At 46.4% G+C, this 21,394-nt stretch overlaps 1 protein-coding gene across 1 annotated transcript in view; it reads left to right on the forward strand.

Moving 5' to 3' along the window:
* RPS6KB2 (ribosomal protein S6 kinase B2) overlaps positions 1–21,394 on the forward strand; it is an 80,904-nt gene that overhangs the window by 43,429 nt on the left and 16,081 nt on the right. The window contains exons 8-12 of the mRNA XM_063958523.1: positions 13,644–13,734; positions 16,266–16,356; positions 18,574–18,681; positions 18,772–18,834; positions 19,131–19,208. Coding sequence (XP_063814593.1) covers positions 13,644–13,734; positions 16,266–16,356; positions 18,574–18,681; positions 18,772–18,834; positions 19,131–19,208 — 431 coding nt within the window. The remainder of the gene's footprint in view (positions 1–13,643; positions 13,735–16,265; positions 16,357–18,573; positions 18,682–18,771; positions 18,835–19,130; positions 19,209–21,394) is intronic.

A 21,394-nucleotide genomic window follows, 5' to 3' on the forward strand; every position in this document is an offset into this window, starting at 1 on the left:
CGCACAGCACTGCAGCTGTGCGCCATTGCTCTCAGCACACTTCACACTCCGGTCACTGAGGGTGCAGGGCGCTGGGGGGGAGCGTCCTGAGACGCAATAAAACACGTTTTAAACCTTATATGGCTAAAGAAATGCATCACATATAGCTCCTGGGCTATATGGATGCATTTAACCCCTGCCAGTTTTCCTAAAAAAAGCGGGAGAAAAGGCCGCCGAAAAGGGGGCGGAGCCTATCTCCTCAGCACACAACCGCCATTTTCCCTCACAGCTCCGCTGGAAGGACGGCTCCCTGACTCTCCCCTGCAGTCCTGCTACAGAATCAGGGTAAAACAAGAGAGGGGGGGCACTAATTGGCAGATAATACAAATACAGCAGCTATAGAAGGGAAAAACACTTATATAAGGTTATCCCTGTGTATATATATATATATATATATATATAGCGCTCTGGTGTGTGCTGGCAAACTCTCCCTCTGTCTCCCCAAAGGACTCGTGGGGTCCTGTCCTCTATCAGAGCATTCCCTGTGTGTGTGCTGTGTGTCGGTACGATTGTGTCGACATGTATGAGGAGGAAAATGATGTGGAGGCGGAGCAATTGCCTGTAATAGTGATGTCACCCCCTAGGGAGTCGACACCTGACTGGATGGTCGTATGGAAGGAATTACGTGACAGTGTCAGCACTTTGCAAAAAACTGTTGATGACATGAGACAGCCGGCAAATCAGTTAGTGCCTGTCCAGGCGTCTCAAACACCGTCAGGGGCTCTAAAGCGCCCGTTACCTCAGATGGTCGACACAGACCCAGACACGGATACTGACTCCAGCGTCGACGGTGACGAGACAAACGTAATGTCCAGTAGGGCCACACGTTACATGATCACGGCAATGAAGGAGGCTTTGAACATTTCTGATACTACAAGTACCACAAAAAGGGGTATTATGTGGGGTGTGAAAAAACTACCCATAGTTTTTCCTGAATCTCCTGATACGGCCGCCCTCAAGGAACCAGCTGATAGAAAGCTGGAAAATATCCTAAAGGGTATATACACACATACTGGTGTTATACTACGACCAGCAATCGCCTCAGCCTGGATGTGCAGCGCTGGAGTGGCTTGGTCGGATTCCCTGACTGAAAATATTGATACCCTGGATAGGGACAGTATATTATTGACTATAGAGCATTTAAAGGATGCATTACTATATATGCGAGATGCACAGAGGGATATTTGCACCCTGGCATCAAGAGTAAGTGCGCTGTCCATTTCTGCCAGAAGAAGTTTATGGACACGACAGTGGTCAGGTGATGCGGATTCCAAACGGCATATGGAAGTTTTGCCGTATAAAGGGGAGGAGTTATTTGGGGTCGGTCTATCGGACCTGGTGGCCACGGCGACGGCTGGGAAATCCACCTTTTTACCCCAGGTCACCTCTCAGCAGAAAAAGACACCGTCTTTTCAAACTCAGTCCTTTCGTCCCCATAAGGGCAAGCGGGCAAAAGGCCACTCATTTCTCCCCCGGGGCAGAGGAAGGGGAAAAAGACTGCAGCAGGCAGCCTCTTCCCAGGATCAGAAGCCCTCCCCCGCTTCTGCCAAGTCTTCAGCATGACGCTGGGGCTTTACAAGCGGACTCAGGCACGGTTGGGGCCCGTCTCAAAAATTTCAACGCGCAGTGGGCTCACTCGCAAGTGGACACCTGGATCCTGCAGGTAGTATCACAGGGGTACAAATTGGAATTCGAGACGGTTCCTGAAGTCTGCTCTACCAACGTCTCCCTCCGACAGGGAGGCAGTATTGGAAGCTATTCACAAGCTGTATTCCCAGCAGGTGATAATCAAGGTACCCCTCCTACAACAGGGAAAGGGGTATTACTCCACGCTGTTTGTGGTACCGAAGCCGGACGGCTCGGTGAGACCGATTTTAAATCTGAAATCATTGAACACTTACATAAAAAGGTTCAAATTCAAGATGGAGTCACTCAGAGCAGTGATAGCGAACCTGGAAGAAGGGGACTATATGGTGTCTCTGGACATCAAAGATGCTTATCTCCATGTCCCAATCTACCCTTCTCACCAAGGGTACCTCAGGTTTGTGATACAAAACTGTCATTATCAGTTTCAGACGCTGCCGTTTGGATTGTCCACGGCACCACGGGTCTTTACCAAGGTAATGGCCGAAATGATGATTCTTCTTCGAAGAAAAGGCGTCTTAATTATCCCTTACTTGGACGATCTCCTGATAAGGGCAAGGTCCAGGGAACAGTTAGAGGTCGGAGTAGCACTATCTCAGGTAGTGCTACGTCAGCACGGGTGGATTCTAAATATTCCAAAATCGCAGCTGATTCCAACAACACGTCTACTGTTCCTAGGGATGATTCTGGACACAGTCCAGAAAAAGGTGTTTCTCCCGGAGGAGAAGGCCAGGGAGTTATCCGAGCTAGTCAGGAACCTCCTGAAACCAGGACAAGTGTCAGTGCATCAATGCACAAGGGTCCTGGGAAAGATGGTGGCTTCTTACGAAGCGATTCCATTCGGAAGATTCCATGCAAGAACTTTTCAGTGGGATCTGCTGGACAAATGGTCCGGATCGCATCTTCAGATGCATCAGCGGATAACCCTATCTCCAAGGACAAGGGTGTCTCTCCTGTGGTGGTTGCAGAGTGCTCATCTTCTAGAGGGCCGCAGATTCGGCATTCAGGACTGGATTCTGGTGACCACGGATGCCAGCCTGAGAGGCTGGGGAGCAGTCACACAGGGAAGAAATTTCCAGGGCTTGTGGTCAAGCATGGAAACGTCTCTTCACATAAATATCCTGGAACTAAGGGCAATTTACAATGCCCTAAGTCAAGCAAGGCCTCTGCTTCAGGGTCAGTCGGTATTGATCCAATCGGACAACATCACGGCAGTCGCCCACGTAAACACGACCTCCACCCGGGGGAGTGGGGACTTCACCCAGAAGTCTTCCACGTGATTGTAAACCGTTGGGAAAAACCAAAGGTGGACATGATGGCGTCTCGTCTCAACAAGAAACTAGACAGATATTGCGCCAGGTCAAGGGACCCTCAGGCGATAGCGGTGGACGCTCTGGTAACACCGTGGGTGTACCAGTCAGTGTATGTGTTCCCTCCTCTGTCTCTCATACCCAAAGTATTGAGAATCATAAGAAGGAGAGGAGTAAGAACTATACTCGTGGCTCCGGATTGGCCAAGGAGGACTTGGTACCCGGAACTTCAAGAGATGCTCACGGAGGACCCGTGGCCTCTACCTCTAAGAAAGGACCTGCTCCAGCAGGGACCTTGTCTGTTCCAAGACTTACCGCGGCTGAACGCCGGATCCTGAAGGAAAAAGGCATTCCAGATGAAGTCATCCCTACCCTGATCAAGGCCAGGAAGGATGTAACCGCGAAACATTATCACCGCATTTGGCGAAAATATGTTGCGTGGTGTGAGGCCAAGAAGGCCCCTACAGAGGAATTTCAACTGGGTCGTTTCCTGCATTTCCTGCAAACAGGACTATCTATGGGCCTAAAATTAGGGTCCATTAAGGTTCAAATTTCGGCCCTGTCAATATTCTTCCAAAAAGAACTGGCTTCAGTGCCTGAAGTTCAGACGTTTGTCAAAGGGGTACTGCATATACAGCCTCCTTTTGTGCCTCCAGTGGCACCTTGGGATCTCAATGTAGTGTTGAGTCTCCTAAAGTCACATTGGTTTGAACCACTCACCACTGTGGAATTAAAATATCTCACATGGAAAGTGGTCATGCTGTTAGCCCTGGCTTCAGCCAGGCGTGTCTCAGAATTGGCGGCTTTATCATATAAAAGCCCTTACCTAATTTTTCATTCAGACAGGGCAGAACTGAGGACTCGCCCTCAATTTCTCCCTAAGGTGGTTTCAGCGTTTCACATGAACCAGCCTATTGTGGTGCCTGCGGCTACTAGGGACTTGGAGGACTCCAAGTTGCTGGACGTAGTCAGGGCCCTGAAAATATGTTTCCAGGACGGCTGGAGTCAGAAAATCTGACTCGCTGTTTATCCTGTATGCACCTAACAAGCTGGGTGCTCCTGCTTCTAAGCAGACGATTGCTCGTTGGATTTGTAGTACGATTCAGCTTGCACATTCTGTGGCAGGCCTGCCACAGCCAAAATCTGTAAAAGCCCATTCCACAAGGAAGGTGGGCTCATCTTGGGCGGCTGCCCGAGGGGTCTCGGCTTTACAACTTTGCCGAGCAGCTACTTGGTCAGGGGCAAACACGTTTGCTAAATTTTACAAATTCGATACCCTGGCTGAGGAGGACCTGGAGTTCTCTCATTCGGTGCTGCAGAGTCATCCGCACTCTCCCGCCCGTTTGGGAGCTTTGGTATAATCCCCATGGTCCTTACGGAGTTCCCAGCATCCACTAGGACGTCAGAGAAAATAAGAATTTACTTACCGATAATTCTATTTCTCATAGTCCGTAGTGGATGCTGGGCGCCCATCCCAAGTGCGGATTGTCTGCAATACTTGTATATAGTTATTGTTACAAAAATCGGGTTGTTTATTGTTGTGAGCCATCTTTTCAGAGGCTCCTACGTTTATCATACTGTTAACTGGGTTCAGATCACAAGTTGTACGGTGTGATTGGTGTGGCTGGTATGAGTCTTACCCGGGATTCAAGATCCTTCCTTATTATGTACGCTCGTCCGGGCACAGTATCCTAACTGAGGCTTGGAGGAGGGTCATAGGGGGAGGAGCCAGTGCACACCAGCTAGTCATAAAGCTTTTACTTTTGTGCCCAGTCTCCTGCGGAGCCGCTATTCCCCATGGTCCTTACGGAGTTCCCAGCATCCACTACGGACTATGAGAAATAGAATTATCGGTAAGTAAATTCTTATTTTTTATTTTCAGGGAGCACTGCTGGCAACAGGCTCCCTGCATCGTGGGACTGAGGAGAGAGAAGCAGACCTACTTAAGTGATAGGCTCTGCTTCTTAGGCTACTGGACACCATTAGCTCCAGAGGGAGTCGGAACGCAGGTCTCCCCTCGCAGTTCGTCCCGGAGCCGCTCCGCCGTCCTCCTCGCAGAGACGGACGATAGAAGCCGTGTGAGTATGAGAAGAAAAGAAGACTTTAAGGCGGCAGAAGACTTCAGATCTTCACCCCACACACACAATACACACACTAGCGGGCACAGATGGGTGCAGGGCGCAGGGGGGGCGCCCTGGGCAGCAATAAAACCTCTATATCTGGCATAGATACTGCGGAGGCAGTAATTCTTTAAATCCCCCGCCAGTTTGAGATATTTTGAGCGGAACCGAAGCCCGCCGCTGGAGGGGGCGGAGCTTGGTCCCTCAGCACTAACCAGCGCCATTTTCTCCACAGAGATCTGCAGAGAAGCTGGCTCCCCGGTCTCTCCCCTGCTGAACACGGTGACACAGGGCTGAAAAGAGGAGGGGGGCACTTGTAAGGCACAGTGAGTGTATTACACAGTAATTTAATATAAAAGCGCTATTATCTGGGACATTATTTTCCAGTGTCAGTTGGCGCTGGGTGTGTGCTGGCATACTCTCTCTCTGTCTCTCCAAAGGGCCTTATTGGGGAACTGTCTCCTTATAACTATATCCCGGCTTCGGCTGGGTCACCGGTGTCAAAGTCAGAAAAATATCACGCTGCACATTGCCATATATGCACCTTATGCGTGTGCCCGCTGCACGTGCATGAGCCCTCCCGTGCGTGCGTATACTCGCGGTCGCGTGCACTCGCAGGCGCACAGTATGCGCATTTTCGGTAGAGTTTGTGAGCGTCTAGCGGGCGACTCGATCGTTACATATTTTAACCATATAATGTATTTTGTAGATTATGGTCCCTTTGATAGAATCTGAAAGTTTAGTTAATGTAGCATGTTCGGGGACAAAGAGATTCCTCTTTGTTTGATACGAAGGGTCAGACAGGGGTTACACAGTGGTGTTTAGTATCCATCGGAAGAGAATATAATTAGCAATATTCCGGTGTTGGTTTGAAGCGGATTACTCGCTCGTGCGTATAGTTATGGACATAAGAAGTTTATGGACATTTACTATATTTGCACTTTATTACCCATGCGGCGGGAAACCCAGTTTCCCTCCCACCTGAGCAGTTTGAAATAGTCACAGCCCACCTGTATGAACCAACCTATGACCTTTTGTTATAATGCAGAGACTAATTCCTGTGTCCAATGAACAATAAGAATTTAGGGACCATTGTACTGTATTGTGTGTAGTGTATAAAAAGACAAGCCGATCTGGGCCAGCTCTCTACTCTTCTCAACGGTTCTCATCACTGATAATCGGGAGCTGGATATCCAGAAAGGCGCTTGCGATTGTTCCCCTTGTGCGTAAGTTCTCTGCAACCATATTTATCTCCTAGTTTGTTGTAAGCCACTCTCTCTCTCTCTCCTCCCCCCTTAAATGTAATTGTGTCTTTGTTGTATTTTAAACGTGTAGTAACTCGGTTAGGTATTTTATGTTAGTTTGGTAGTGTATAACTTGTATTGTGTATTCTTTTGCGATTGAACGTTCATTCTCTCCCTTAAAAGGTGTTAGACCCTTAGACCGGTATTTGAGTGTTTATTATATTGCAAAGGGGTTCTCAGAGCGTAAGAGTCGCTCATACAGCTTTTAAACTAACAAGGTTACACTGTGTTGCATTTACACCTTATCACTGCACAAAGGTTTACAATTTAAGTACATTGTTTATGGTATTGTTACAAAGGTTTAACTCTGTGAGCGTCAGCGCCGCTCGTGATCTCCTCGTGGTCTCGAGCGTCCGCTACGCTGATAGCGTATCATTACGTTAGTCGGCAGCCTATAGCGTGCTTGCCTTTACGCTGTAAGCCGTGAGCGAACGTGCCGCTCGTCCACGGCTAAGCGTTTGTACGCTACGTGCGTACTCTTACGGTATACCACTTACTCCAATAGCGTACTGAGTCTCTTAACCTTTTAGCGTGTTTAATATAGGATATATATTAGGCTTTATCACCGGGCCCTTCTGGGTCTCAAAAACGTCCCCTATCCCAAATAGCAGACACTGATACCGACACGGACTCTGACTCCAGTGTCGACTACGATGAAGCGAGGTTGCACCCAAGGGTGGCAAAAAGTATTCATTATATGATTATTGCAATAAAAGAGGTTTTGCACATCACAGATGACCCCTCGGTCCCTGACACGAGGGTGCGCATGTATAAGGAAAAGAAACCTGAGGTAACCTTTCCCCCATCCCATGAGCTTAACGAGTTATTTGAAAGGTCTTGGGAAACTCCTGATAAAAAGCTGCAGATTCCCAAGAGGATTCTTATGGCATACCCTTTCCCTGCACAGGACAGGGTGGACAAGGCTTTAACACGCCTGTCCAAGAAAGTGGCGCTACCGTCTCCGGACACAGCAGCCCTCAAGGATCCTGCTGATCGCAGGCAGGAAACTACTTTAAAGTCTATTTATGCGCATACAGGTGCTTTGCTCAGACCGGCAATAGCATCGGCATGGGTGTGTAGTGCAGTTGCAGCTTGGACAGATACCTTGTCAGCTGACCTTGATACCCTAGATAGGGATACCATTTTATTAACCTTAGGCCACATTAAAGACGCAGTCTTATATATGAGGGACACTCAAAGAGACATTGGGCTGCTGGGTTCGAGAGCTAACGCCATGGCGATTTCTGCTAGGCGCGCCCTGTGGACCCGCCAATGGACGGGTGATGCCGACTCAAAGAAACATATGGAGGTTTTGCCATACAAAGGTGAAGTTTTATTTGGGGAAGGTCTCGCGGACCTGGTTGCCACAGCTACCGCGGGTAAATCTACCTTTTTGCCTTTTGTTCCCCCACAGCAAAAGAAAACTCCACAGTATCAGATGCAGTCCTTTCGGTCGCGTAAGTCCAGAAGTGGTCGGGGCTCATCTTTCCTCGCCAGAGGTAAGGGTAGAGGAAAGAGAGCGCCTGCTCCGGCTAGTTCCCAGGAGCAGAAGTCCTCTCCGGCTTCTACTAAATCCACCGCATGATGCTGGGGCTCCACTGAGGGAATCCGCACCGGTGGGGGCACGTCTTCAACTCTTCAGCCAGGTCTGGGTTCTGTCAGACGTGGATCCTTGGCCAATGGATATTGTATCCCAAGGCTACAAACTGGAATTCGAAGAGGTGCTCCCTCGCCGATTTTTCAAGTCAGCCTTGCCAGCTTCTTCCCCAGAGAGGGAAGTAGTGTTAGCTGCAATTCAAAAGCTGTATCAAATGCAAGTGATTGTCAAGGTTCCCTTAGTTCAACAGGGGAAAGGGTACTATTCAACCCTGTTCGTGGTCCTGAAGCCGGATGGTTCGGTCAGACCTATTTTAAATCTAAAATCCCTAAACCTGTACTTAAAGTTCAAATTCAAGATGGAATCGCTCCGGGCTGTGATCTCCAGTCTGGAAGGGGGGGATTTTATGGTGTCACTCGACATAAAGGATGCATACCTTCATGTCCCCATATATCCTCCTCATCAGGCGTACCTGAGATTCGCTGTACGGGACTGTCATTACCAGTTTCAGACGTTGCCGTTTGGCCTTTCCACGGCCCCGAGGATTTTCACCAAGGTGATGGCGGAGATGATGGTGCTCCTGCGCAGGCAGGGAGTCACAATTATCCCGTCCTTGGACGATCTCCTGATTAAAAGCGAGATCGAGAGATCAATTGCTGAAAAGCGTGTCGCTCTCCCTGAGAGTGCTACAACAGCATGGTTGGATTCTCAATCTGCCAAAGTCACAATTGATTCCAACGACTCGACTATCATTCCTAGGCATGATTCTGGACACGGAACAGAAGAGGGTTTTTCTCCCGGTGGAAAAAGCCCAGGACCTCCAGAACATGGTCAGAGACTTGCTAAAACCAAAAAGAGTGTCTGTTCATCAATGCACTCGAGTTCTGGGGAAAATGGTGGCAGCCTACGAGGCCATCCCCTTCGGCAGGTTTCATGCAAGGACTTTTCAGTGGGACCTCCTGGACAAGTGGTCAGGGTCCCATCTACTAATACATCAGAAAATAAGCCTGTCCCCCCAGGCCAGGGTGTCTCTCCTGTGGTGGCTGCAAAGTGCTCACCTTCTAGAGGGTCGCAGGTTCGGCATTCAAGGCTGGGTTCTGGTGACCACGGACGCGAGCCTCCGAGGATGGGGAGCAGTCACACAAGGAAGAAGTTTTCAGGTCCTATGGTCAAGCCAGGAGGCTTGTCTACACATCAGTGTGCTGGAATTGAGGGCCATATTCAACGGCCTACGACAAGCGGAGAATCTTCTTCACGACCTACCGATTCTGATCCAGACAACATCACAGCCGTGGCTCATGTAAACCACCAAGGCGGGACAAGGAGCAGAGTGGCAATGGCGGAAGCCACCAGGATTCTTCGCTGGGCGGAAAATCACGTAAGCGCTCTGTCAGCGGGAGTGGACAACTGGGTAGCAGACTTCCTCAGCAGACACGATCTCCATCAAGGAGAGGGGGGACGTCATCAAGACGTTTTTACAGAGATAACAAGTCTTTGGGGAATTCCTCACATAGACATGATGGTGTCACGCCTCAACAAGAAGCTTCGGAGGTATTGTGCCAGGTCAAGGGACTCGCAGGCAGTAGCGGTGGACGCCCTGGTGACACCTTGGGTGTTTCAGTTGGTCTATGTGTTCCCCCCTCTTCCTCTCATCTCAAAAATATTGAGAATCCTAAGACAAAAAAGAGTGAGAACAATCCTCATTGTTCCAGATTGGCCTCGAGGGGCCTGGTATTCAGATCTTCAGGAGATGCTCACAGAAGATCCATGGCCTCTTCCTCTCAGGGAGGATCTGTTACAACAGGCGCCCTGCGTGTTCCAAGACTTACCGCAGTTACGTTTGACTGCATGGCAGTTGAACGCCGCATCCTAGCTGGGAAAGGTATTCCGGAGGAGGTCATCCCTACTCTGATAAAAGCTAGGAAGGAGGTGACGGCAAAACATTATCACCGTCTCTGAAGGAAATATGTTTCTTGGTGTGAAGCCAAGAATGCTCCAACGGAAGATTTCCATCTGGGCCGTTTTCTCCACTTTCTACAGACAGGAGTGGATATGGGCCTAAAATTGGGCTCCATTAAGGTACATATTTCGGCCCTATCTATTTTCTTTCAGAAGGAATTGGCTTCTCTCCCAGAAGTCCAGACTTTTGTAAAGGGAGTGCTGCACATCCAGCCTCCTTTTGTGCCCCCTGTGGCACCCTGGGACCTTAACGTGGTGTTACGGTTCCTGATGTCTCACTGGTTTGAACCTCTTCAAACGGTTGAATTGAAATTTCTCACTTGGAAGGTGGTCATGTTGTTGGCCTTGGCATCTGCAAGGCGGGTGTCTGAATTGGCGGCCTTGTCTCACAAGAGCCCCTATTTTATTTTCCATGTGGATAGGGCTGAGTTGAGGACTCGTCCTCAATTTTTGCCTAAGGTGGTTTCAGCGTTTCATATGAACCAACCTATTGTGGTGCCTGTGGCTACGGATGACTTGGAGGACTCCACGTCTCTGGATGTAGTCAGGGCCTTAAAAATCTCTGTAGCCAGGACGGCTAGGGTTAGGAAAACAGAAGCACTGTTTGTCCTGTATGCAGCCAACAAAGTTGGCGCTCCTGCTTCGAAGCAGACTATTGCTCGCTGGATCTGTCACACGATTCAACAGGCTCATTGTACGGCAGGATTGCCGTTACCACATTCGGTAAAGGCCCATTCCACTAGGAAGGTGGGCTCTTCTTGGGCGGCTGCCCGAGGCGTCTCTATAAGTTCTATAAGTTTGATACCCTGGCTGATTAGGACCTTATGAGTTTGCTCAGTCGGTGCTGCAGAGTCGTCCACACTCTCCCGCCCGGTCTGGAGCTTTGGTATAAACCCCATGGTCCTTACGGAGTCCCCAGCATCCTCTAGGACGTAAGAGAAAATAAGATTTTAAACCTACCGGTAAATCTTTCTCCTAGTCCAAAGAGGATGCTGGGCGCCCGTCCCAGTGCGGACAAAATCTGCAAGGCTTGTATATAGTTGTTGCTTACATAAGGGTTATGTTACAGTTGAGATCAGCCTTTCGCTGATACTGGTTTTTGTTCATACTGTTAACTGGTTGCATATAGTCCAGGTTATACGGTGTGGATGGTGTGGGCTGGTATGAATCTTGCCCTTAGATTAACAAAATCTTTTCCTCATATTGTCCATCTTCTCTGGGCACAGTTTCTCTGAGGTGGAGGAGGGGCGTAGACGAAGGAGCCAGTGCACACCCATTCTAAAGTTCTTTATAGTGCCCATGTCTCCTGCGGAGCCCGTCTATACGCCATGGTCCTTACGGAGTCCCCAGCATCCTCTACGGACTAGGAGAAAAAGATTTACTGGTAGGTTTAAAATCTTATTATTATTTTTTTAACCCATTCATCACTTCTCTGAATGCACACAATGAAGCCCTGCACGGATCTCACTGATCGGGCCGGGATTCATTGTGTTATGTCAGGGAGTGTTTTACTAATCACTCCCGTAAAACACTGCCCGACAATACAAATCACATCGACATCGGAAAATACGAAACTAGAAAACTCGGCAGCTTAGTAAATTACCGTAGATAGATTCAAAAAGTTGCAGTAAATTACGTCCGATAAAATTCGAGGTCAAACTCCCTTAAAAACAGCACAAACACGAATATTAGTAAATAAACCCCCTGGTTGCAATGAGCCCCCAGAGGAAGAAAGATACCGTGGACGGATGGAGGGATTTATCTGGCTAGTTATTGTTTATTTTCCTGACCACTACGTTGCAGGGAGTAAACCCAGTGGTTACCACTGTCATGTCAGGAACTTTGATTTTTGCTGCATCCTCTGAACAAATCTTAGAGAGTGAAGGCATGTATTCAGACTTGGAATGTCAGCATGGTGTTTGTTCATATTTTCCTCCTGTCCTTTTCCTCCTACTGTATGACCTGCATCTAATTGGTGTGCTATCCGACAGCTAAAATCTTCACTCCAGCAAGATCTAATTTAATCCTAAAAGAGGAGTTATTAAAGTGTAGATTTTATCACAACAGGTTACCTTTTTCTGAACCGAGATGTTAACTACAAAGTAGACCCAAAAAAGTCACAGATGGTGTAATGGTTAGCATTACTGCCTCACAGCACTGAGGTCATGAGTTTGATTCCCACCATGGCCCTAACTGTGTGGAGTTTGTATATTCTCCCCGTACTTTCGTGGGTTTCCTCCGGGTACTCTGGTTTCTTCCCACAATCCAAAAATATACTGGTAGGTTAATTGGATCCTAACAAAATTAACCCTAGCATGAATGTGTGTGCGTGTACATGTGGTAGGGACTATAGATTGTACGCTCCACTGGGGCAGGGACTGATGTGAATGGCCAATTATTCACTGTAAAGTGCTGCGGAATATGTGTGCGCTATATAAATAACTGGTAATAAAATAATAATAAACTTCTGGATATATATTTGGAAGATTTTTTTTTCTCCTCTAAAAAGACACAATGCACTACAGTGAGAACTCTCAGCTCATTAAGAGCCTTTTAAACTCAAACTCAAAATGTCAGCAGCGTAATCTAGATAGAACAAGGGGGCTCCACAAAGGATGGTAATTAATATTTCTGGTCCAATAAACTCTGGTTTGCTTAAACAACTGTTAGTGGCTTGTGTGTCTATGGATAAAGGACTGTTTTAGAGATGTACGCTTATGAATTTGTGAGCATCTAATGTGCGACAATATGCCGTAGCCACCTAGAAATGTATTGAGACGCCCACAGACTACATCGCAGATCCTTTGTTAGTAACCCTTTGGTCGTGCAGAATGGCTGCCTGAATTGAGATACTGGCGCCATGTTTTGTGCGTATGGGTTGATAGTTGTAGGCTGAGACACGCCCTGAAAGCAGTTGCGGGATGCCTGCGTTATTTTTGCTACTCCCGTTTACCTCCCACAAACGCTTTTCCTGACTGTCAATCACTGTGCAAATAAATCCTCATGACTGTGACTCATGCGCAGATGGCCGATAATCGCTCAACTCCATAAATATCGGCATTGCGTACAACTCTGAATCAGGTCCTAGGTTCCATCAAGTCAAAAGCAGTGTACATGTTCTGGCCTGAGCCATGAGTGCATCAGGGAACCTGGCACCTCTACACCTTCACTAGGTAGACATTCCACAAGGGAAGTGTCTTTCCATGCTGATATTGTGTAGACCTTTTAGAGCCCTATTGGTAGCTAAGCTAACACTGGTGTGCTCATGGACCACATGCTAGCTTGTAAAATATGTTTTCTGAGGGATTTAAAGGTAGCACACAGGCCTCCCTGTTATATAACTGTAAGCAGCTTTTCTGTGTCCTTGCTTTTTCTATCACACTTGATTTTTGTTAGGGTTCCCCTTACAATTTGGCACCCCCCCTTTTTTTTTCTCTTTTCTCTGTGCTGCCTATCTTTCATGGGCTGCCTGGTGTGTTGAAGACTTTAGACCAGAAGGAAACCTTCTTTAGGGGTAAGCAACAATCTGTCAGGAATTGAGACCTGTAACCGATGAATGTTAGAAAATGCCTTTTTATATTAGATCAACTTGTATTTTATTTTTAGTTATCCTTTAGCTTCCTAATCCCTCATTAGTGTGTACCAGCTGTCCATTCTTATGTCTCTTTAGGTCACATTAAGCTCACAGACTTTGGAATGTGCAAGGAATCCATTCACGGAGATAGCGTGACACACACCTTCTGCGGAACTGTGGAGTACATGTATGTACTTTACTGCACGTGCTGTGCTTGAGCCTGTAGTTTAAGATGCGCAATATGAGATACAAAACTTTAAGTGTGCAGCCACTATGCATTCCTACCCACCAGTGGGATAACAAAAAAGAAATTGTATAATAATCACCTGTTTGTATCAGTGACTCTAAGGAAAGGGGGAAATGAAAAAAATAGATAGTATAGATCTAACACTAAAATTGTATGATTTTTCTCCATACCTCCGTAAATACACCATTAAATTACATTTGTGTGAAGACCAATTACATCAAATTATCCCCCCCCCCAAAAAAAAATAAAAAAATTATTGTACCATACAACCACATAAAATATGGCAAATTTGGGGTTGTATAAAGGCTTATATCATTTAAGGATAGCATATTTATACTGTCTGTTGCATTTGCTTAGAGTGTTTGCTTTACATTGTGCTGTAATTACACTGAAGGGTAAAAGATTTATTGGTGCCTTTTTGTTTGAGTGGAGTTTTAAATGCAGTGTAGAGTCCCAGAGGGAGCCCCGGTGTAGAGTCCCAGAGGGAGCCCCGGTGTAGAGTCCCAGAGGGAGCCCCGGTGTAGAGTCCCAGAGGGAGCCCCATAGAGGGAGTTGCCAATTCCAAAGATCAAAAGCAATGTAAAAATGAAGGCCTCACTAGGCACCTGCTTGTGCTGCATGTAGCATGTAAACCAATAAATGACATGAATTTGGATGAGATTTTATGTCATGTCGTATAGTGTAAACATGCATACCCCATCTGTGTTTCTAAGGCTGACACACCTCTTTTAAGGGGGTCATTCTAACCTGATTGCACGCTGCCGTTCATCGCAGTGATTAGGTCAGAAGTGCGCATGCGTTGGCGCATGGCTGACAGCCGACGGCTGTCGTTGCCTAGCGATAGCCTCTGCCTTGATTGACGGGGAGGGGGCGGCATGGCGGCGTTTGGCTGCCATTTTGTGGGCACGGTCCAGTCAATGCAGGCGTGGCCGGACCGTGCGGGGGACGGGCCGCAGCGACTGCGTGACATCACAGGCAGCAGCTGTGACCCGGGTAGCGACGAGTAGCTCCCGGCGAGCACGCAAAAGCTGCACTGGCCGGGAGCTACTCCTGAAGTGCAAAAGCATCCCCGCAGTATGGTGCTTTTGTACTTCTGTGGGGAAAGGGGGAGTGGGCGGGCCTGACATGCGGGGCAGACTAGCCCTGTGCTGGGTGTCCCCCCGCATGTCAGTGTGCCTGATCGTAGGCCTGCCAAATTTTGCAGGGCTACTACCAGGTCTGATTTAGGCCCTAAGTCAACTCATCAGAATGACCAATTTTTTTTAAAGTAGAAGTACAGGATTCTGTACTTCATCATATTTTCTATACGATGCATGACTGAATTCTGTACTACTACTTAAAAAGAAAAAAAGAAGTCATTCTGATGAGTTGATTTAATGAGGTGTGTCAGCCTTGCAGTTAATAAGTGCCACAGGCTGTTGAGGTACTGTAGTACCGCCTTGCACTTCCAAGTTTATTAACAGTTAAGCTAGGTACACATTATCCAATTTATTTGGTCGTTATGACAGTTGGGGCGAGTTTTCAACAATATCTGAGCTATTTATTTATTTTTTTGAAGTTACCAATTTTCTGCCACACCACTGAATTTGCTCATGTCCACTGATGAGGGAAAATGTACGCATTTTGGTCTGATTTATCGAGAATGTCCACATGCTGTGCAATACCAGGAGATTGAGCCAAGATTTTCTGTCTTTTCTAACCGATCTGACAACCGAAGGATCGTGATTCTGGCCATGATACTTGGGAAACACAAAACAATCATTCATTCACACTATGGGGGTATTCATTTAGCTGTTGAATTCAACTCAATGAGTATTCAATTGCAGGCCGTTTTTGCTCATTTTTTTTAGACATTTTCGCCTATGCTTTTTCACCTTTTTGTTTTAAGTGAAAAAGCATTGGCGAAAAATACATCAAGATCGTTGAAAACATCCCGCATTTTCACCGGCGTAGGTGTGGAAACACATGGATTCGCTGATCCACATGTTTTTCACTCCTGCCGAATGTTTTACCTAGCCGAAAAACTGTCCCTGCTATTGCATAGGAGGAATCCCCATTCACCCTAAAAATAGCGAAAAGCTCAGTTTTTTCCCCCGCCTAGTCTAAAAAAAACAGCTAATTGAATACCCCCCTATATTATTAACCGAGCTGATCTGTCCAATAATTGTATAGTGTGTACCTAGCTTTAGGCTATGACCATCGTTAAAAAAACATATGTACAAGAAGTATTATCTTTTACTTTGGTAATGATGTCGGCAAAATAGCGTTCCCAGATTAGGTAGTTATCTGGTTGTTAGCAGATTTATAAAACTGCATGGCGCTATGGACTCTTTAGTTAGAACACTCTTTAGTTTACTGACAATGTACCAGATGGGTGTAGGAACAGCACGCCTTCCCCGGACCATCAGTCTGGCCGCTGGTAAATTTGTTTTTTAAACTGTATGCATTAGTAATATTTGTTCTCCTCTTAGGGCTCCTGAGGTTCTGTCGCACAAAGGCCACAACCGAGCAGTGGACTGGTGGAGTTTGGGAATTCTGCTATATGACATGCTTACTGGCTCGGTGTGTACTATGGTGATTGTGTCTCATGCTATTTATAGTGGGATCTGTATGAAAAGATGCGTAGTATGGCTTTTCTTATTCGCTTTAAACTGAACTTATACAATACACCTTGCATTATGAGTCCACTCACAAAACATTGTATAATACAACAGAACATTACATTTGTTCTTGGTTTACTCAAAATAGACATGAAATTCTATACCTCTGTGACCAGACCACATTGTATTTTCTGTTTTTGGCTATGTATCGATTTTAGTGAGAGTTATTTCTGTAATTTATGTACATTAATTTACTTACATGAATTTATATACATTACATTTACACTTTTTGGTGTAAATACAGATGTGTCCTCATGCTATTGTCAGACGCACCAAACAGCCCTTCTCTGTACACCAGGTCCCATGCAGCTGTGCTTAATTGTGCGTCTTTGTTACAGAAGCGATGCAACAAAATCACTTCACAGGACTGCGCTGATTTATTTGATATGCATCACTTGTACATCTGCATGCAAATGATTTTAAATCTGTATGTGAAGTATTACAATGCAGCGGCCGTGGCTTTTTGTGCTTTATCTGCGACTTTGTTCATATTTAATACTAATTCCTGTGCGGTTAAAGTGGCAGCCCGGTGTCTCTGGTACAGACTTAGGGGTATATTCAATAAGAGTCGGGTCCATTCCAAATGCAGTTGTCGGAATGGACCCGACAACCCCTATTTAAAGAGCGGCCAAATCCGACTGTCTGATTTGGCCGTTCCCTATGTCCTGTCCTGCCGCTGCTGTCAGCGGAGGGGAGAGCAGTGTGGTGGCCGGAGCTGCCAGCGGGGGTGATGTCTGCGGTGGCGGCACTACATGGAGAGAGCTGCCTAGCCGGGGGACGGCTGTCAAGGTACCTCTCATCCCCGTAGCCCGCCGCACCGCTCCCCGTCTCCTCAGCTCAATCCGACTTGTTTTCAAGTCGAATTGAGATTGTCGGAAAGGGGGCCAAAACCTGTCGGATTTGGCCCCGTTTCCGACAGCAGCAGGTGGATTGTCGGGTATTCTGCCGATACACCTGCTTTCCGACATGTCGGGTTTCCCGACTTGTCGGAAAAAATTTACCCCTATTGAATAGGTCAGAACCCCTTCCGACCTATTCCATTTGGAAACTTCCGTCTTTCTGATAAGATGGCAGTTTCCGACTCTTATTGAATACACCCCATAGTGTGTTTTCAATGTATGTGGTGCGAATACGATGTAAATTGGAAGAAAAATTTACTTTGGCGTGGCTTACTCGCTCCAGGCGTTTCGTGCAACATGGTGTATTGAGGCAAGGTATATGAGGACACATCAGGTGTTTTTTTTTTCGGGAAAATATAGTGAAAGCTTTTATATAAAGTTACTTTGATCCAATTACTGCATCCCCAGAAATGAATCTGCTAATTCTATGTATAACAATAGCAAACGTGTAAAGGTATGATCCAGTTTTAGGGCCTAAAGACAAGTGCATATAGTGTGTGTTTTGCCTCTGATTAGGAATCCTGTTTCTGGTCTCCAGAATGATAGCTTGTTTGGATCTAGATGTCGGTATTAGATGTACCAGTACACGCCAACAGGGGAGAACTCTGAGGGGGCTCATCTGTGACCCCCTGTCATCTTCTTTCTATAGGGAAATCCATGATGCTGTCACACATTAGCTGTACACAGTAATCTCTGAAACACTGTTTAGTGACCAAGTGCCTAAGAATCAAATTAACAGTTCCTGCCAAAGTCACAGGTATAATAAGGGAATCATGTTCTTTAGAACATAACATGAGAAGCCCTGATTGGTGGCCTACATCAGGCTGCTTAGGAGAATTGAACAAGAGGCATGGTGAGACGTAAGTGCTGATAAAGTTGTTTGAGACATTGGGTGTACATATAGTAATTTTAAATCCATAAAGAGAAGAGAAATCATAATAGTAACATCCATTTTTACCACATGACATTACATTCTAATCAGGGCTTGGTCAAAATTTAAAGTGATATTCAGCCATGTTCCTCACAAATTTTGCTGGTCCAGTTCCGCATACTCATAGTCCAGTGAAAATCTGTGTGATCTGATTTATATTCTGATTTATGGGAGGTGTAGATGGCTAATATGTTATTACTGATGTATTAGTAGTGTTGGGTGAATCATTCACACTTCGGTTTATTTCTTCCCATCTTCTCTTGTCCTTGTCCTCTATATAAATAATTAGCCTCCTTTTACGGGAAACAATAGGAAGAAAGTAACTGACAAGATTCTAAAAGGAAAACCATCTTTCCCGCCGTATCTAACCCCGGATGCCTGTGACCTTCTGAGAAAGGTAACTGACTGAAGTGAATTGCATGTTACTAGTCATTATTTTTATTTCTTATGCATTTATTGTCTTCCTTCATAATTTTTCCTCTTTCAGCTGCTGAAGAAAAACCCAGCTCAGAGGCTGGGGTCCGGAGAGGCAGATGTGGCGGATATACAGGTTCCACAACACTTGTTTATTTTAGCTTTTTTTAAAAAAAATATTTTTATTGTATTATGTTTTTATACATGTCTTATGCTAGTCATTTATGTATTTTACCACCTTAGGTTTATGTCTTATGCTAGTCATTTATGTATTTTACCACCTTAGGTTTCTGCATGGTACTGTATGTCATGCCTCCTTATGCACTAATTGTGTAGCATGATCTTTTCCTTTAAAGGCAATACATCTCTTCAATAAGTTTTGGGGTTTATTTTCCCTTTAAGTCCTCACTTTCTTTTCTCGTCAATGCACAGAAACACCTGTTCTTCAGACAAATTCACTGGGAGGAGCTTCTGCAGTGTAAAATAGAGCCACCATACAACCCCAACTTGGTAAGTCCATGAATGGGGGCAGTGGATGGAGGAGGTGAGCTTGATGATTAGTACTGTAATTCTTAGACATTTGTTATATCTGACACTCGGGGTTGTCCGTAACAGTCAGAAACCCACAAAGACGCCTATATTCTTTTTATGATTTCCTTTTTTTGTTATTTTAATAAACTATATTATATTACAAATACAGGTAAATGGCAAACATAAACGAAAATCTAGAGAATTATTCTGTGTATAGTGCACCACTATGGGATAAATTTACTTAAGCTTCTAAAAGTGGTGATGTTGCCTATAGCAACCAATCATTTTCGGTCTATATAATTTCTCTATTGCATCCTAGAAAATTATACACCGAATCGGATTGGTTGCTATGGGCAACATCACCACTTTTCATTTTGAGAAGTTTTAGTAATTTACCCCTTGGCAATCTAAATGTAATATAAATGAGCTAGTTATATGTATATATACAGCTCCTGACACACCTACTAGGAAAAGTGATACAGCGGAGCACAATGATCTCCTTGCTGGGCTGTGCCACCAGGTACTGGTCTAAACAATAGGGTGTAAGGTGCACAGTCTTATAAAAGCAACACCTCTTGCTATTAGAAGTCATATCGGATATATTCAATTGTAGTCGGAAACTGCCGTCTTGTCGGAAAGACTGCAGTTTCCGACTATTTTAGGTCTGAAGCGGTTCCGAGGATGCTGGGGACTCCAAAAGGACCATGGGTATAGACTGGATCCGCAGGAGCTTGGGCACACTAAAAAGACTTTGACTGGGTGTGAACTGGCTCCTCCCTCTATGCCCCTCCTCCAGACCCCAGTTAGACTTTGTGCCCAGGAGTGACTGGATGCACACTAGGGGAGCTCTACTGAGTTTCTCTAGAAAAAGACTTTTGTTAGGTTTTTTATTTTCAGGGAGACCTGCTGGCTACAGGCTCCCTGCAGCGTGGGAGTGAGGGGAGAGAAGCAGACCTACTTCTTCTTAGTTTAAGGGCTCTGCTTCTCGGTTACTGGACACCATTGGCTCCAGAGGGTTCGATCACTTGGTGCGCCTAGCTGCTTGTTCCCGGAGCCACGCCGTCGCCCCCTCACAGAAGCCAGATGTCGGGTGAGTATGAGAAGAACAGAAGACTTCAGGACGGCAGAAGACTTCAGTAAAGGCACAGCGGCAACGCTGTGCTCCATGCTCCCACACACATCACCAACGGTATTTCACTGGGTGCAGGGGGGGGCGCCCTGGGCGGCATGTTACTGGAGTTGAGGGCGGCATAAAGAGATTGTAGGTGTCTCGGCACCCTTTACAGACCCCCGCCTGCATTTTCTTCAATTTTGAAATTGGTGGGAAGGGGGCGGAGCTTCGTCCCGCAGCTCACGGGCGCCATTTTCTCCCTACACGCGGCTGAGGGATAGATGCTGCCGGGACCTCCACGTTTCTCTACAAAGTAACGGGGGGCATTTCCAAAAGGGGGCCGCAGTGTGGTGCTTGAATTTAACAAAGGCAGCGCTGGGTACATATATCGTTTGTGTCGATATATGGGCGCTGGGGTGTGAGCTGGCATACTCCTTCTGTGTCCTCTTTCTGGGCTTCATTGTGGGCCTGTCACATAGCTGGGACGTTCTGTGTGTTGGGGTGTGTCGGTACTACGTGTCGGCATGTCTGAGGCTGAATGTTATTCACCAGAGGAGGTTATTGGGAGTGTGGATGCGGGGCTAGAATTGGGACTGTCGACGCAGCCGACACCTGATTTGCTAGCACTGCTCAATACGATAAATTCCAATGTAGCTTCCTTATCAAAGAGGTTAGATAAGTCTGAGTCACAGACGCAGGTGTGGAAAAAGTCCATGGAAGAGGCTTTGTCTCAGGTACAGACCCCATCCGGGTCCCATAAGAGGCCATTTACTCAAGTGGTAGATGCTGATACCGACACGGACTCTGATTCCGAGGTCGATTTCACTGAGGCAGTTTTACATCCACGGTTAGTTAAGAGTATTCAGTACATGATTATGGCTATAAAAGATGTTTTACACATTTCTGATGAACCTGCGGTACAGGAAACAAGGATTTGCTTGTTCAAGGAAAAAAAAAACCTGAGGTGAAGTTTCCCCCCTCTCATGAAATGAATACTCTTTGTGAAAAGGCTTGGGAGTCGCCGGATAAGAAATGGCAGATTCTCAAGAGGATT

The sequence above is a fragment of the Pseudophryne corroboree genome, chromosome 3, assembly GCF_028390025.1.
Source record: "Pseudophryne corroboree isolate aPseCor3 chromosome 3, aPseCor3.hap2, whole genome shotgun sequence".
NCBI classification, from domain to species: Eukaryota; Metazoa; Chordata; class Amphibia; order Anura; family Myobatrachidae; genus Pseudophryne; species Pseudophryne corroboree.